At 47.2% G+C, this 18,081-nt stretch overlaps 1 protein-coding gene across 1 annotated transcript in view; it reads left to right on the forward strand.

Moving 5' to 3' along the window:
• The first annotated feature begins 9,905 nt into the window (after positions 1-9,905).
• Positions 9,906-18,081, forward strand: part of FGF18 (fibroblast growth factor 18) — a 517,453-nt gene continuing 509,277 nt past the window's right edge. Inside the window, exon 1 of the mRNA XM_077472117.1 lies at positions 9,906-10,086. Within this exon, the coding sequence (XP_077328243.1) occupies positions 9,906-10,086 (181 nt within the window). The remainder of the gene's footprint in view (positions 10,087-18,081) is intronic.

The raw sequence follows: 18,081 nt of genomic DNA on the forward strand, positions 1-18,081 counted from the left end.
CACCATAGAGTCCTTCTCTGCCCCCCTTAATTTGCACGTCAGTATCCTCTGCCTCCTTTATATTACCATCCTCACATGATGAGTGTGCTGTGGCAACTGGCAAGGCTCCGCCAAGTGTCTTCCATTTAAATAATTGCTCCGCATCACTGCGCATGCCCCCGCCCAGCCGAAAATGGGCAAGCCTTCCTGAGCTCGGCAGTCTTCAGGACAGAGCAGGCGCAGTTGCACTGTCGGCCTGCTGCCATCTTTTTTACGGCGCTGCCCATGATGGGCATTTGTGGGCAGCCCAAAAATGGGCTGAAATTTACGGGCTGCCTGTAGATTAACAGGTGGTTGGCAACACTGGTTTAGTAACAATATGTTTAACAATAATATATGTGCCTTTAGGTGACCTGATCCTCTCAGTATGTACATGCGAGTAATTTTCTTGTAAGTATTTTTCACCACATTGTAATGTTTTTTTCCTAAAGAGTTGTCAGTATCTGTTACCGTAATGACACTTGGTATATTACATGATTAGTTATTAGATATTAGTGACTAGTAACCTCTGTAATTTTGATTTTCAACATGTTACCACTGATGATCTTTGTCAAGAATGTGCCGTCATGTCATACTATTGTGTTATGTTGCATACCCTTAAATAAAGAATTAAAAAAAATAAAATAATAATAATTGGCATAATAATAATAATTGGCATAACAACAATATTCACAGTAATTATTATTTTTACTGCTGTTGTAATTACTATTATCATTGATTGTGTATTACTGTTATTTAACTATTTTTGTTAATAAAATTAATTATTTACAATCTTTATAGAAAGCCAGAAAGAGATGCTTTGGCATTGTGAGGGCAGGTGTTTACATGTGGTGCAAAAAAGATGTATGCTTTTCCTGTTGACATGCCAAGCAGCTATGTGCATGGACAGCACTTTTGTGGGAAAACACAGCAGCAAAACGGCAAAGCATGGCTGCTGTTTGATTTCCTTTGTACATTAGCTGCTTTGCATACTTGCTCTGTGTCTCCCCATCGTTCAGCAGAAATGTGGTAATGCCTTCGGTACTACCTAGTACCGCCCACCAGAAGTGACCTTGTATAGGGTAAAATATGATCAGATAATGCAATAATTTACGCATACCAGACAAATTATCAAATGTGTTGTTTAACGGTTGATTTTTGACGTCTTGCATTTTTGCTTTTTAAATACAGCATTAGTTACGGTATTTTACAGCTAATAATAATGTAGTATTTAACTCTTAGAGCCCTTTAACACTAATGTGTTTTTGCTGCTAAAATGCAAGAAAAACACAATCAAAATATTTCACTATAAATCTTAAGATTTACACTGCGCTGTATGGTGCGTTTTGAAAAGCTCTGCATGCTGCATCTTTAGTGCAGTTTTCAAAACCACAGCAAAAGCACAGCCCCCCCATTTACATGAATAGAAAATGCATAAAAAAAAGCCAAAAACACCCTAAACTGCCTTGCGTTCATGTTTTCGGTGCATTTTTTGAGTCAGGTACATGCCAACCAGAACATGCACACGAAATGTATCACAAAAGCATATGCATTTTTTAACGCTTCAAAGGAACAGTATGAAAGCACCCTTAGTGAATTGGCCCCCATGTTTTGAGATTTGAAAAATGACTTTATCAGCTAATTTATCAGGTAAGGAGGTGGCTTTCCAGTGTTGAAATATGATTAATGAACTTGACTTGACATTGTTATGTGCTAATATGTTCCCAAGTGGTTCAAAATTGATTTGGTTATGGAAAATCAACTATTCTATATAGTTACAAACATACTTTTCCCATATCCTATTTTTTTTTGTGTTTTCCCTTACAAAAGTTGTTTTTGTGAGTTTAGTCCTTTTTATTTGCCTTTTTAAAGGCATTTTTGCTGTATACTCTATTAAACAAGCGGTCACTAACTTTTTGCTACCTCTACCTTAAATCCTCTAACTTTTTGCAGTTGTGCTTAATTCCCAAGTACTTCACAATGGAAATGCCTCAAATTAAGGTTTGTGAATGGGTATGGGTACTAGGGATGAGCCGAACACCCCCCACGGTTTGGTTCGCGCCAGAACTTTCGAAGGGACCGAAAATTCGTACGAACTTTAGAACCCCATTGAAGTCTATGGGACTCGAACGTTCGAAATAAAACGTGCTAATATTTATGCCTAATATGCAAGATATTGTCCTAAAAATGGTTTGGGGACCCGGCTCCTGCCGCAGGGGACATGGGTCAACGGCAATTTTTTTTTAAAAAACGGCTGTTTTTTCGGGAGCACTGATTTTAATGACGATTAAAGTGAAAAAAATGTGAAATATTCCTTTAAATATCGTGCCTGGGGTGTGTCTATAGTATGCCTGTGAAGTTACATAGTTAGGTTGAAAAAAGACACATGTCCATCAAGTTCAACCACAAAAAAAAAAAAAAATGAATAATAATATCATACAATCCCATATACCCAATTCTATACCCACAGTTGATCCAGAGGAAGGCAAAAAACCCCAGCAGAGCATGATCCAATTTGCTAAAGCAGGGGAATAAATTCCTTCCTGATCCCCCGAGAGGCAATCGGATTTTCCCTGGATCAACTTTACCTATAATTGTTAGTACCCAGTTATATTATGTACACTTAGGAAATAATCCAGGCATGTGTTTCCCGTGTTTACAACAGTCCCTGCACAAAATGACGTTTAAACGGAAAAAAAGTCATTTAAAACTGCCATTGTTGAACAGTGGTAGAAAAATTGGGCCTTTGGTGGTTGTAGTGCTGGTGCCACAACACTATAAGTTCTCACAGTTACTCTCGGTGGGTGTAGGAACGGGCCCTGCTGTGAAATATTATATCAAGAATTGTAATTATATGCCCCTGTTAAACAGGGGCTGAAAAATTGGGCCTTAGGCACTGGTTGCTGGTGCCACGACACTGCAACCTCTGCCAGATACTCTAGTTGGAGTGCAGGAATGAGCCCTGCTGCAAAGCATTGCATCAAAAATTGTAATTGCATGCCCCTCTTAAACAGGGGCTGAAAAATTGGGCCTTAGGCACTGGTGCTGGTGCCACGACACTGCAACCTCTCCCAGATACTCTAGTTGGAGTGCAGGAATGAGCCCTGCTGCAAAGCATTGCATCAAAAATTGTAATTGCATGCCCCTCTTAAACAGGGGCTGAAAAATTGGGCCTTAGGCACTGGTGCTGGTGCCACGACACTGCAACCTCTCCCAGATACTCTAGTTGGAGTGCAGGAATGAGCCCTGCTGCAAAGTATTGCATCAAAAATTGTAATTACACGCCCCTCTTAAACAGGGGCTGAAAAATTAGGCCTTAGCCACTGGTGGCATCACCCGGAAACCAAAAATGTTCTTCCAAGCTATCAGCAGGATCACTGAGGAGGAAGAGGATAGTCAGTCAACATAACAAGACAGTCACTCAGAATCAGCATAGGCAGTCTTGAAGAGATGTGACATTTAAAAAAAATTATTAGGTTACATCAGCTTCAGGTGCTTGGTAGCTGGTGGTGATCCAAGACTGATTCATCTTTATGAAGGTCAGTCGATCAACCGAGTCGGTGGACAGGCGCACCCTGTGATCGGTTACAAAGCCTCCAGCAGCACTGAAGATGCGTTCCGAAAGAACTCTGGATGCAGGACAGGCCAGTAGCTCAATTGCATACTGTGCAAGCTCTGGCCAGTGATCCATCCTCAAGACCCAGTAAGCCAGAGGAATTTCGGTGGGAAAGGTGTCCAAGTCTGACCTTGCCCCTAGGTTTTCCTGCACCATGTAAATCAGACGCTGGCGATGGTTGCTGTAACCGATCATACCTTGGGGCTGCGGACAAAAAAATTGTCTGAATGCATCGGTCAGACGGCCAACTTCTTCACCGCTTCTTCTGTGACTGACCGAAGCCTCAGCAACACGTTGTCCAGGACCAGGAGTCTGTAACCTCCCAGTCTCTGGGAACGTGTTGCACAGACCTTTTTGCAAGGCCTCCCGGAGATGTCTCATCCTCTGCTCCCTCTGCGACGGCAAGATAAGGTCCGCAACCTTACCCTTGTACCGTGGATCAAGGAGAGTGGCCAGCCAGTAATGGTCCCTCGCCTTGATCCGAAGAATACGAGTATCTTTCCGCAGGCTTTGCAGGATCAGGGAGGCCATGCAGCATAGGTTAGCTGAGGCATTTGGTCCGGAGTCCTCTGGGTAACTAAGGACAACATGATCCGCAGCCACCTCCTCCCAGCCACGTACAACTCCACGTGTTTCTTGGGACTGTAAATCATCCCTAAAAGACTGCTGATGCTGAGTGCCAGGCTCCACCTCCATGCTGACACAAGCCGCCTCCTCCTTCCTGTGTGATGGGTGGGACAGCAGGAACACTGTCTGGATAAAGGGGGCCTTGAGAGGCAAGGAAGTCCTCCTCTTCCTGTCTCTGTTCTGCCTCAAGTGCCTTGTCCATTATTCCACGCAGCGTATGCTCCAACAGGTGGACAAGAAATACAGTGTCACTGATGCATGCACTGTCACTACTCACCATCCTCGTGGCCTCCTCAAATGGTGACAGGACAGTGCATGCATCCCTGATCATGCCCCACTGGCGTGGTGAAAAAAAATGAGCTCCCCTGACACTGTCCTGGTGCTGTAGTGGCACAGGTACTCATTGATGGCCTCTGCTGCGTGTGCATCCTCTGCAGCATGGCCAACGTTGAGTTCCACCTGGTGGGCATGTCACATATAAGGGGGTTCTTGGGCAGGTTCAACTCATTTTGGAGCTCAGCCAGCCGAGCACTGGCATTAAATGATTGGCGGAAATGCACACAGACTTTCCTGGCCTGCCTCAGGACATCCTGTAAGCCTGGGTACCTGCCCAAGAACCGCTGCACCACCGGGTTAAGGACGTGAGCCACACAGGGCACATGGGTCAGTTGTCCCTGTCGGAGGGCGGAGAGGAGGTTGGTTCCATTGTCGCAAACCACCATTCCTGGCTTAAGCTGGTGTGGCGCCAACCACCTTTCGGCCTGCCCCCGCAGAGCTGACAAAATATCTGCCCCAGTGTGGCTCCTGTCCCCCAAACAAACCAGCACAAACACGGCATGGCATCTTTTTGCCTGCGTACTTGCTCAGCCCCTTAAACGCCTACGGAGCACCGCTGGTTCCGAGGACAAAGCACTGGAAGAGCCCATGGAGGAAGAAGAAATGGAGGGGTGGAGGAGAGAGGTGTTTCACAATCACCAGTAGTAGCATTTTGGAGGCGTGGTGGCGGAACAACCTCCAACACTACTGCACCTTGTCCTGCATCCTTTCCAGCTGCCAGAAGAGTGACCCAATGGGCCGTGAAAGATAGGTAACGTCCCTGTCCATGCCCACTGGACCATGAGTCAGCGGTAATATGCACCTTACCACTGACTGCCCTGTCCAGCGAGGCATGGACATTGCCTTCCACATGCCGGTAGAGAGCCGGAATCGCCTTCCATGAGAAAAAGTGGCGTTTGGGGACCTGCCACTGAGGAACCGCACATTGCACAAACTCATGGAAGGGGGCCGAGTCTACCAACTGAAAAGGCAGCAGCTGAAGTGCTAGCAATTGATCCAAGCTAGCATTCAACCGCTGGGCATGTGGATGGCTGGGAGTGAACTTCTTTTGACGGTCCAGCAGCTGGGGCAGGGAAATTTGCCTGGTACAATCTGACGTGGGTGTACTGCTAGCAGAGTGCCTGCAAGTACTTGGCTGTGACACACCTAATTCTACATCTTCATTCCTCCCAGTGCAGGTTTCAGAGAGGACTGAAGGCCTAGTGGGGTTGGAGATCCCAGCTGATGAGGAGCAAGCAGAGGTCCGCTTTGTTCTTTGGTGTGGGTCTTTAAGGTACGCTTGCCAACGAGCTGCATGGCAGGTCAACATATGTCTGGTCAAGCATGTGGTGCCCAAGCGGCTTATGTTTTTGTCACGCGAGATACGCTTGAGACATATGTTGCAGATAGCAGCAGTGTGATCTGATGCACTCATCTCAAAAAAGGCCCACACCAAAGAACTTTGGAATAACGTGCAGAGGCAGCGCCCTGCACAGGCGAAGCTCTGCGGTGTGATTCATGGGGTGTGCTGCCCCTAAACTGGCCCCCGGAGGGCATCCTGCCTCGTTTGAGATGTGCCTCCTCCTCCTCTCTCCTATCAGGCACCCACGTGGAGTCAGTGACCTCATCATCCCCTCCCTCTTCATCACTGAAGCAAACCTGGCAGTATGCTGCAGCTGATGGAACATGACTGCCAGATTGCTGTCCTTCTATAGCATCTCCTCTCTCTGCGCTCACGCTACTGCCTTCTTCTAGCTGGGTATCGTCATCAGAGCCTTCAAAACGCTGGGCATCCTCCTGGAGATTGTACCCAACACTGTGCTCAAACAGTTCAGGGGACTCCTCAGGAGGACATGGTGGGTCTAGGGAAGGAGTGACTGATGACATTGAGACGAGGGAAGAGAACGCGTTGGCAGCTGCTTTGCTAGTACCCTGAGCCTGGGTGAGATGAGGAGGGCTTGCTCATGTGTCCAGCTGTCGAAAATAAGGACAAGCGTGTCCCATGGACACGTGATGATGACGATGCACCGCGTCCACGGCCAGCACTGTTGTCTCTAGACATAGAGCCTTCTTGCCCTCTTTTATTGACTCGTGACTGTCTGCCTCTCCTTGTTGGCCTTCCAGACATAGTAATGGCCTGCAGAGAGATGGGAAAACCAGCAATTGGGTAGCTTTAGGTGCACACTGAGCAGATGACACAGTACACCGACTGTAATTACTGCAGCTGCCTGCCTGTGTTACAGAAACAGAACACCAGCAATAAGGGGTAGCTTCAGGTGTATACACTGCAGGAGGCACACAACACCCACTGTAAATGCTGCAGATGCCTGTATTACAGAACACCAGCAGTAAGGGGTATCTTCAGGTGTATACTGTGCTGGAGGCACACAACATCCAATTTAACTGCTGCAGATGCCTGTATTACAGAACACCAGCAACAAAGGGTAGCTTCAGGATTATATTGTGCTGGAGGCACACAACACCCAATTTAACTGCTGCAGATGCCTGTATTACAGAACACCAGTCATAAAGGGTAGCTTCAGGTGTATACTGTGCTGGAGGCACACAACAGCCACTTTAAACTCCTGCAGATTCCTGTATTACAGAACACCAGCAATAAAGGGTAGCTTCAGGTGTATTCTGTGCTGGAGGCACACAACACCCACTTTAACAGCGCTAGGTTCACAAGAAAAGAACACACTGTCCCTGCCTATCCTGCTCTCTCCGTAAACGCCGCAACACTACACAAGGCCACCGTGCTGGCGGCCTTATATAGTGTGGGGTGTGTACTAAACCCCCTGAGCTATAATTGGCCACAGGCATCATATCTGTGGCCAATTATGGCTCTCCTCGCTGCCGGCGCTGTGATTGGCCAAGCATGCGGGATCACAGTGTATGCTTGGGCAATCATGAGCCAGCAATGCACTGTGATAGCGTAATGCATTGTGAGCCATTCGCGCCACGAGAATATGGTGCAAACAGTCCACAAAGTTCTGAATTCGCTGAACGGGCGAACGGCCGGTGTTCGAGTCGAACATGCGTTCGACTCGAACACCGAGCTCATCCCTAATGGGTACCATAAAGGATTGCGTTGCCCACAGTGGGCTTATGTTATAGTTTGTTAAGCACTTGCCTACTGGCTCATGCCAATATACGTCGGCAAAATGGCATGGGTGCGCAAAACGATGTACCCGTATGTCAATACGTCATCGGCGGACATGCGCACGCTGCCTTGAGAGCATGCCCACGGATCCCGCGGACTCTATGTCCACCGGTGGCCCACAATTGTGGCACGGAGAGGCAGAATGGGGAGAACCAAACAAGGCATTTCCATGTTCTGCCTAGCAGCATGACAGGGATCTACTGCTCCCTGTCATTGGAAGCAGTGATCTCTGTTATGTTCTAGTAAGCCCACCCCCCCCACAGTTAGCGCACACTGAGGGAACACCCTTAACCCCTTGTTCGGCCCCTAGTGTTTAACCCCTTCCCTGCCAGTGACATTCAGTGCATTCTTATAGCACTGATCACTGTATAAATGCCAATGGTCCCAAAATAGTGTCAAAAGTGTCCGCCGCAATGTTGCAATCATGATAAAAATAGCAGATCGCCATCATATTACTAATAAAAAAAAATGATATTAAAAATCTATCTCTATTTTATAGACGCAATAACTTTTGCAAACCATCCAATATAAACTTATTGCATTTTTTTTTTTTTTTTTTTACCAAAAATATGTAGAAGACTACATATTGGCCTATATTTTTTGAGGGGTATTTATTATAGCAAAAAGTTAAAAATTATTGCTTTTTTTTTCAATATTTTTGCTCTTTTTTTGTTTATAGCGCAAAAAACTAAATCTGCACAGGTGATAAAAAGAAAGCTCTATTTGTGAAAAAAAAAGGACGTCAATATTGTTTGGCTACAAAGTCGCACGACCATGCAATTGTCAGTTAAAGTGGTGCAGTGCCGTATCGCAAAAAAGGGCTTGGTCAGGGAGGGGGTGAATCCTTCCGGGGCTGAAGTGGTTAAGAGAGCCATCAGTCAATTGGAAAGTGAATCTTTAATTGAATAAAATCACATTCAGTACAATCACATTGTACAAGTTAAGCAAGTTCCTCTACTAAGCCAGCATAAAGACTGGAAATGTTTAAGTACCTGTGTCACTTGGGAGAATGGGAACTGATTATTTTTGGTGATGAAACTTTGTTGATGCACCTGTGCCACATTTTATTTCAGCATAGGTACATCCACGACATTTTCATCCTTTGGATCTTGCACCTTTTCAAGCTGTTTCTGGTGAGTTTCATGGATGGTCTCCAAAAAAGTGGGAAGGGGGTGATCCACGATCACCTCAACCACCCAGGACACTCCTATTGATTGGATGAGATGGAGCAGTGGCACCATTGGATCCCGAGGCTGTCAAAGTCAGCCAATCAAGGGAGAGAGGGGTGGGGCCAGGTCGGGGCTCCATGTCTGAATGGATACACGGAGCTCTGACTCGGCTTGGGTGCCCTCTGTAGCAAGCTGCTGGCTGAGGAGCACTCAAAGGAGGGAGGGGTAATTTAAAAAAATATTAAAAAAACAATAAAACAAGCCTTTACACTCACTTTAAGTAGGCAAATCCCTTGTGCATATGTAACAAGATACCCTTTGAGAGCATGTGTGGACCAAAAGGATTTCATTTTTTTTTTTTTTGTGATTACCATGCTTGGGGTAAGGCTAAGAAAGCATTTAAACCCAGAAAAAGTTGTAGGCTTTCGCTCAGATGGCTGGGGAAAAAGGAATTAGGATTACACACAGTCAACTGTTGGGCATACAAACCCAGCAATAATATTTTGGTGAAAATTATTATTTTCTATTTTCATTGTGCTGCGTTTCATTTGAATTTTCATTATTTTTACTTTAACATGCAGTGGTAATTTTTAGCTTTTTCCCTAAACACTAATGCCTGTATCTGTGTCTGTTTTATGTGGTTTGTTGTGTAATTATTAGAAATTCCCCTTTGTAATAATTCTTAATTTTGGACTTCTGTATAATACCTTACACAAAAAACCCACTTGTATTATTCTCATATGCTAGCCATCAACCGCATTGAGGCTGTCTTTGATGCATTGGCAATGCAGTTTTTTTCAGCATGCTATATACAAGAATCGTTTATAGCTGGCTTGACAATTATTATGATCAATAATACTATTTGGTTGTGCTCACTTCACTTTAGCTACTTCCACACTAGGACATTTCTATATAGGTCTGTAAATGTTGCAGGCATTTTTCAGCAACTGACAGTTCTTATTTTGGCTCTACTTACTTCTTTCTCCTTATCCGCTAGATGTTTGCTGCTGAAGAAAATGTTGACTTTCGAATTCATGTAGAAAATCAAACAAGAGGAAGAGATGACGTGAGTAGAAAGCAGCTTCGGCTCTATCAGCTCTATAGCAGAACAAGTGGAAAACATATACAAATACTAGGAAGAAGAATAAGCGCAAAGGGAGAAGATGGAGATAAGTATGGTAAGATAGCTTAATTCTATGCTATCCCAATTACATTTTTTTTTTTTAAATCAGTTTTTATTAGAAAAGGAGGTACATACAATGTATACATCGAAAGCATATGGATAAGCAATTTCCAGTACACCATAATTACACAGCTGGGCTTGCATACCAATTACCATTGCAATAGGAGTGCAAATGCCATTGTTTCAAAAATTGCGTAAGAAATGTATGTCCCCCTTCCGGTTTTGCAACAGGTGGTATAAAGAAAAGAGCAAAGAAGCAGAAAAGAAAAGAGGAGGGAGAGCCAAAAAAGAGAAAAGGGGGGAGGGGAGAAGGAGGGGGGAGGGGGAGTGCGGTTTGGGGGGTGGGGGCAAGGGTATAGGTATATCCGCCTCATATCATGAAAATATGCAGTGCACCACTTTTACTCGTCTCAAGGATAAAACAGGAAAACATCAAACATTAAGTGTAAATTACTTAAGCAGGTTGGGCCATAATTTCCGCGTATGCGGAGGTATATTTAAAGGCAAACCAGCCGGACCATATCTTTTTAGCAAGATCTGCTTTGCCCCTAAGGGCTAGTTCTCCACAATCCCTCCAACATAGAGGGGATTTTTGAGGAAAAAACTTATGGAGTAAAACTGGGGTATAGTGCCATCTGGTGATGAGCTTGTAATTCATCCCCGCCACTTTAGAGGCTCCCGACGAAGTATGGGTCAAGGTGAGAATACTGGTTACTTGATCAGAGTCCAACTCTTGATGAAGGTCCCGTTCCCAATTGCAGATAAATGTGGGGGAAGTGGATGACGACATCGAGATTAGAGCATGATAAAAATACGAGATGGGTTTTTCCACTGGTTGCATTTCGAAGAAGGCTACTTCCACAGGCGTTAAGTCTGACAGAGATCTCAAGGGTTTTGGCAGTGAGTTAACAAAGGCAGATAGTTGTCGGTGTTTCCACTGATCCACAAATCAAATAGGATGGTCTGACACTATGGAAGGCAGGGGCAGCACTCCTGCTGGACTCAGGACCTGGTGCAGGCGAGTTTTGGACCCCAAGTTCCAAAGGTGGGGGTTAGAGTCTATGTTCCCCGGCAGAAAATAGTTATGACCAGTAAGGGGCAGTAAAGGTGAATTATACAGCCAACCATAAGTCTTGCACAGCTGATCCCAAATCATCAGAGAAGAGAGGGTAAGCGGTGAGGTATCAGGTGATAGACTGCGGTATCTCTTTGGTATCCACATTTGCGTCGAAGGGTCAGACCCACAAAGGGTAATTTCCAGCTCAACCCAAAGCTTAGTGTGTTTGCAAAATGTCCAGTCGGAGAGCCTGGCCAGCACTATTGAGCGGAAGTAAGTCTTAAGGTCTGGCAAAGCCAGGCCACCATCACGCTTGGACCTAATAAGTAACGACCTGGGTAGTCTAGGTTTTTTCCTTCTCCACACATACTTAGTAATTAAGGAGTTAATAATTATGAAGAAACCCGGGGGGATTCCAAAAGGTATCATCTGAAACATGAATAGTATCCTAGGCAGCAGGTTCATCTTAACCACCCCAATCCTTCCCAACCATGAATGGGCAAGTTGTGTCCATCTCTGTATATCGACTCGTAGTGCATTGAGCAAGGGCATGTAATTGGCTCGGAAAAGAGAATGTGGGTTAGATGTAAGGTAAATCCCTAAATATTTCATCTGCCTTGCTTGCCATTGAAAGGGGAAGTCTCGTTTCAATTGTGTAACTATACACAACGGGGTGGACACATTTAGGATTTCCGACTTAGCCATATTAATCTTGAAGTTGGAAACAGCACCATAAGTGGAGAATTTCGACAGAAAATTGGGGAGCGTAGTTAGAGGTTGCTGTATAAAAAATAAAATATCATCCGCATACGCGGCATATTTGTGTTCAGTGCGGCCAACTATTATCCCATGGATATTCGGGTTCTGCCTAACTACGGAGAGAAAGGGTTCTAGGGAGAGCGCAAATAGAATTGGGGAAAGGGGGTAGCCCTGGCGCGTGCCATTATACAATGTGAAAGGAGCACTCAGCATACCGTTAACACGTATTTGGGCCGTGGGTTAGCGATAGAGAGTGGAAATCTGGGAGAGTAGGGGAGCATTAATACCTAAATGGGAAAGTGTTGCTATGAGGAATTCACAGTCCACCCTATCAAACGCCTTTTCAGCATCCGTTGAGAGTAGAAGGGTGGGCCGGGAGGTCCTACGTGCATGTGGCATTAGGGATAAAGTACGTAGTGAGTTATCTCATGCTTCCCTCCCAGGAATAAAGCCCGTTTGGTCAAGTGATACCCATCGAGAGACCAAGGGGAGCAATCTACTAGCAATGGCTTTAGCATAGATCTTGGCGTCAACATTCAGTAGCGATATAGGGCGGTTACTCCCATAGTCACATCGGTCTTTCCCGGGTTTAGGTATGACAGTGACATGGGCATGCAGGGTCTCTGGGCGAAACCCGCCGCCTTCCGAGGTCGTGTTGGCATACCTAGTCAAGTGGGGGATTAGAATGTCTGCAAATGAACGATAGCAGGCTACCGTGAAGCCATCCGGACCTGGTGCCTTCCCATTAGACATGGTTTTTAAAGCTGTACGTAACTCTGCAGGGATGAGCTCCCCCTCAAGGGAGGCCAAAGTGTTGTGAGGCAATTTGGGCAGATTGGCGCATTCCAAGTAGTCCCTAATGAGTTGCGTTTTTAACTCCCGGTCCGTGGTAGAGTGTTGAACGTGGTAGAGGTGCTGATAAAAGTTGCGGAACTCGTCGACAATCCCAGGTGTATCAAACACCGTGGTCGCCGAGGAGGACTTTATTTTAGCTATGAACGAGGCAGCGTGCCTCTGTTGGAGGGAACGCACCAGCAATTTACCAGGTTTATTGCCCCATTCATAGAAACTGTGGGCCAGTCGGCGGAGCCGGTTTTTCTGGTCTAGGTGTAAAAGGGCCTTCAACTCTTCTTGCTTCTCTGTGAGAGCGCAAAATAGTGCCAAGGTCTGTGAGGCTTTATGTTGTTGCTCTAAATGTTTAATTTCCGAGAGTAGGTCGGTCTGTCGCTGTGTGCGTTCCCTCTTCTTCCCGGCCCCTAATTCAATAAGTTTACCACTAATATGAGCTTTATGGGCTTCCCACAACGTTCCCGGGGAGATATCGGGGTTCAGGTTATCCTGGAAGTAAAGGGTAAGTTCCTCCTCTAAGCCCTTGGTGTCTAACTCATCAGCAAGGAGACCCTCATTTAATTTCCAATTCGTAGGCTTAGGTGGCAGTGGAATGGTAAGCACAATGGGCATATGATCAGAAATGGGAGAAGTTTCTATGGCCAAGGAAACCAGGAGTGGGAGGTGTCGGTGGTCAATTAACATTAAGTCAATTCTGGAATAGGTTTGGTGAACCGACAAGTAATAGGTAAAGTCCCGATCGCGGTGGTGCATGAGTCTCCAAGCATCCATGAGCTGTGAGTCATGCAGGTGCTTACATATGAACTGCAACCGCTTATGGGAGGTAGCCGCACTGCCCCTGGAAGTGTCCAGGGAGGGTTGAAGAGGTGTGTTGAAGTCCCCAGCAAGTATAACACACCCATGTGAGAAATCCCGCAACTTCTTCAGGGTGGAAGCAATAAAACTATCTTGATCCCGGTTGGGGGAGTACAGAGTGGCCAAACTACATGGCATGCTGCCTAGGGTACCCCTCAAGAATAAAAATCGCCCAGCTGGGTCACACATCATTGATTCAAAGATAAATGTGGTTCCCCTGCGGAGTCCAATAGCCACACCTTTGGCCTTACCCGTGTCAGATAAACTGTAGTACCACGTGGGGTAGTGGTGAGAGCTTAACTTAACTGTGGACGAGTGCGTGAGATGTGTCTCCTGCTGGAAGATCACATCTGCCCGTAGGTGATTCAATTCCCTGTAGAGGTTATGCCTCTTCCCCGGGGCGTGGAGCCCCCTAACATTAAAGGAGATTAGGTTTGTCTTGGCCATTGGAGCAAAGATGGGGGAACCGCAAACATCAGTACACTACACGGGACGGGCTGTAGGAGGCAGAATACCGCATAAATCAATAGGAGGAGGGAGGGGAAGGAGAGGACGGGGGGACAGAGGTAAGGGTCAGAGAAGAAACATAGAAAGAAGAAAAAGAGAGTGAGCACAAGGGACAGAACGCAGACCCAGCCGCAGTGCCAAACAGGGCACATGCCCAGCATGGCGCCCCCACACCCCCCACCCCCGAAGGAGCAGGGATATAGGGACGGCGCGCCGCACAGCACCCCGCAGAAGGGGGGGAAAATGGAAAATTGTATACTTACCTTTCCGTAATTTTCCTTTCCTGTCGCATCTTCATGGCAGCATACACTCTGGGTTGTGACTCCGCCCCCACAACCTGATAGGACCACATAGCTATAAGATGAAGATACGCCCCCCGCCCCGGTATTCTCTGTATATATGAATCACCTTTGTGGGTGGGATATTGTATGCTGCCATGAAGATGCGACAGGAAAGGAAAATTACGGAAAGGTAAGTATACAATTTTCCATTTTCCTGTCGCATCATGGCAGCATACACTCTGGGGATTAACTCGCAGACTGGGTGGGAGATGCAAAGGTAAACGTTTATTAGCAAGGAATAGAAGAGTTGGCTTGAATAATGGACTTTCCCAATTCTACTGTTGATAGCTGAGCTGAGTCCACCTTGTAGTGAGAGATAAAGGTGTTCCTGGAGGACCAAGTGGCCGCTCTGCAGATGGTTTCCACTGAGACCCTACAATACGCTGCCCAGGAGGTGGCCACTGCTCTGGTGGAATGAGCCCTAAGGTCTTCAGGAATTTGCGACTCACTCAGCAAGTAGGCCTTCACCAACCAGGAGGCAATGGTTCGGGCCGAAGCTGCTTGACCTCTCCTAAGGCCATAGGGAATGATGAAGAGGTTCTCCGATCTTTTAAAGGATTTGGACAGGGAAAGATATTTTATGATTTTGCACCTTACATCCAGAGGATGAGGGTCACCCTGGTCTGTGTTAAGAGCTGGCAAGTTGATTTCCTGGTTGAAGTGAAAAGAGGATGCCACCTTTGGGATAAAGTGATCCAAGGGCCTTAGAACTACCCTGTCCGGATGAATGATCAGATACGGCTCCTTAATCAGTAATGCTTGCATCTCTGAAACTCTTCGCTGATGTGATTGCGACCAGGAAAGGTGACTTTTAGTGTCAGGTGCCAGAGGGAGATGTTTTCCAGCGGAAAACAGGGTTCTTTGGATCGTACCTCTAAGATGACTGATGGGTCCCATGTTGCAAAGGAAGGCTTCCTAGGTGGTCTTAGTTTAAGACAGGCCTTCTGAAATTGCATAACAAGGGGATCGTGAGCCCATTTAACCCCTGTCAGGGCGGATAGAGCTGACACCTGAACTTTCAGAGTACCAGAGCTAAGACCTTTGTCTAAGCCTGATTGCAGGAACTCTAGGATCAGAGGAGCCGAAAGGGAGGACAGATCCCGGCCAAGGTCCTGAGAGAAGACAACAAACTTCTCCCAGACCCTGCGGTAGGTGCAGTTGGTGGTAGGTTTTCTGGCCTGGAGCAGGGTATCAGCTACCTTCTGGGAGCAGCCCTGACAGATACCTAGCCCTCTCAGCCCCCAAGCCATCAAGTACAGCTTCCCCGAATCTGGATGTAGTAGCTGGCCCTGGGAGAGCAAGTCGGCTGACAGGGAAGAGCAAGAGGGTCTGCCGTGCTCAGTTGTAGGAGGGTGGTGAACCATGGCCTCCTGGGCCAAAAAGGAATCACCGCTATCACCAGTGCCGTTGATCTCTTGAGCCTTAAGAGAAATCTCGCATCAGGGGAGTCAGAGGGCAGATATACCCGAGATGGAAGTTCCAGGGATGCTGGAAGCAGTCTGTCCCCTCCGCTAAGTGAAAGGGAAACCTCGACAGGAACCTTCGGCATTTGGAGTTTGCCGGAGTCGCAGCAAGGTCTATGTCTGGTTGACCCCAGGTCTGGCAGATGAGGGAGAAGGCCTGAGGGCTCAGGGACCACTCTTTGTTGAAGGCGAACTCCCTGCTGAGCGTGTCAGCTAAGATGTTCTCGAACCCGTGGATGTAAGTCGCCCTCAGGTCTGACAGGTTCAACTGTGCCCATTCAATCACAGGGAGAACTTCCCGCATCATGGAGGGACTCCTGCTCCCCCCCTGTCTGTTTATGTAGGCAACAGCAACATTGTTGTCCATCCTTAAGAGGACCTGCTTCCCCCTTAAAAGGGAGCTGAAGGCCAGGAAAGCCTGTAGAGCCGCCCTCATCTCCAGCACATTCGATACCGAGTCCCGTACTTCGAAAGGCCAACGGCCCTGCGCTGCATGGGACTGGTAGTGGGCTCCCAAACCTTCTAGACTGGAATCCGTGGTCACTACCTCCTGAGGAGGGATGACTATGTGTTTGCAATTGTTTAAGTTGTGGGGACCACAACGCAATGAGCGCCTGACTGTCTCCGAGATCCGGATCGTCTGGGTCATGGATGAACCATCCCACTGATGTAGGAAGGAGTTCTGCAGAGGTCTGGTGTGCCACTGAGCCCAACGGACCATAGGAATTGTCGCTGATAGAAGCCTAGAAGGCTGAGGCATACTCTGGCCGACAGGGATCTTGCTAGAATGGCCTTCTTCACCTTCCGGACCAACAGGGAAGACTTCTCCAGAGGCAGCTGCACTGTATTCAACTGGGCTCCTAAGAAGATCATTCTCTGGGTGGGCCGAGTCTGGCTCTTCCCCCAGTTTATGAGCCATCCCAGATTCTGCAGAGTGGAGACGAGGATCTTTTGATGCTGTAACAGCGACTCCCGGCTGTCTGAGAGGAGGAGAATATCGTCCAGATAATGGTGGACTCGCAGCCCCCTCTCCCTCAGATGCGCGATAACGGGAAGAAGGACCTTTGTAAAGGTCCTGGGAGCTGCAGAAATTCCAAACGGAATACTTCAGAACTGAAAGTGTCTGTGGTTTAGTGAAAAACTGAGGAACTTTTGGAGTTCTGAATGGATAGGGATATGGAGGTAGGCGCCCTGTAGATCTATGGAGAGCATCCAGTCCCCCAGATTTATGGCCTGGAGGATAGACTGTAGGCTCTCCATTTTGAATGCTTCTACCTGGATAGAGCGGTTTACGTTTAGATCCAGGACCGGACGTAGGTCCCCTGATTTCTTTTTTACTAGAAATAGAGGGGAATAGAACCCCCGACCTCTTTGGGATAGGGGCACCTCGGTAATTGCTTCCTTTTGGAGCAGATCCTGAACGTATCGGGTAAAGGCTAACCTCTTTTGCCGGGATGACGGGGTTCTCTCATCAGGTTCGGGAAATATTTTCTCCTTTTGGGTTGGGCCTCCTGTGGTTCCTCCCAGCTAATGGCCCCCTTCACTGACCTCACAAAAGGCTCTATTAGGGAGAAGTCAAAGCCCGCTGAAGCCTCTAGTTCTTCCTCATCTGAAGGAGAATCATTCTCTCTGGAAGTACTTGGGGGAGCCAGCGAAGCACCCCGTGGAGATAACTCCGTGTCGGGAGCGACACGTGGGGCAGAAGACTCTGTGAGCTCTCTGTGTTCTTGCCCTTTCTCTCTGGTGGCTTCTTCAAAGCACCGGCGGCATGCCAACATATCTGGAAGGGCTATGGCCCCGCATACCCAGCAGGTATTTTCATAAGGATGGGAGTGACGTGCTGGTGAATGGCGCCTCCGGTCAGGGGATCTTCTTCGGCGGGAATGGCTGCGCCTTGAACAAGACCTGGAGCGACTCCTTCTGCGACTCCCTTTCCCTGAGCGACTTCCTCCACCCGAATGGCTCCGCCTATGGCCAGAGCGGCTTCTTCTATGCGAGGAATCTCTGCGAGATGATCTTGCGGACCTGATGGGGCTAACCATTTAGGTAGCGCTAGTGCGTCCTGCTCTCTTTTTCGATCTTCTCTACTTACCAAACTCCTCCCCTCTTACCTATTATGCTGGTGGTGATCTGCTGTAGCAGTGGTCTCCATGGATAGG

This window comes from Lithobates pipiens, unplaced genomic scaffold (assembly GCF_037356315.1).
Source record: "Lithobates pipiens isolate NorthernLeopardFrog02 unplaced genomic scaffold, aLitPip1_a1.2 Scaffold_8, whole genome shotgun sequence".
Classification (NCBI taxonomy): Eukaryota; Metazoa; Chordata; class Amphibia; order Anura; family Ranidae; genus Lithobates; species Lithobates pipiens.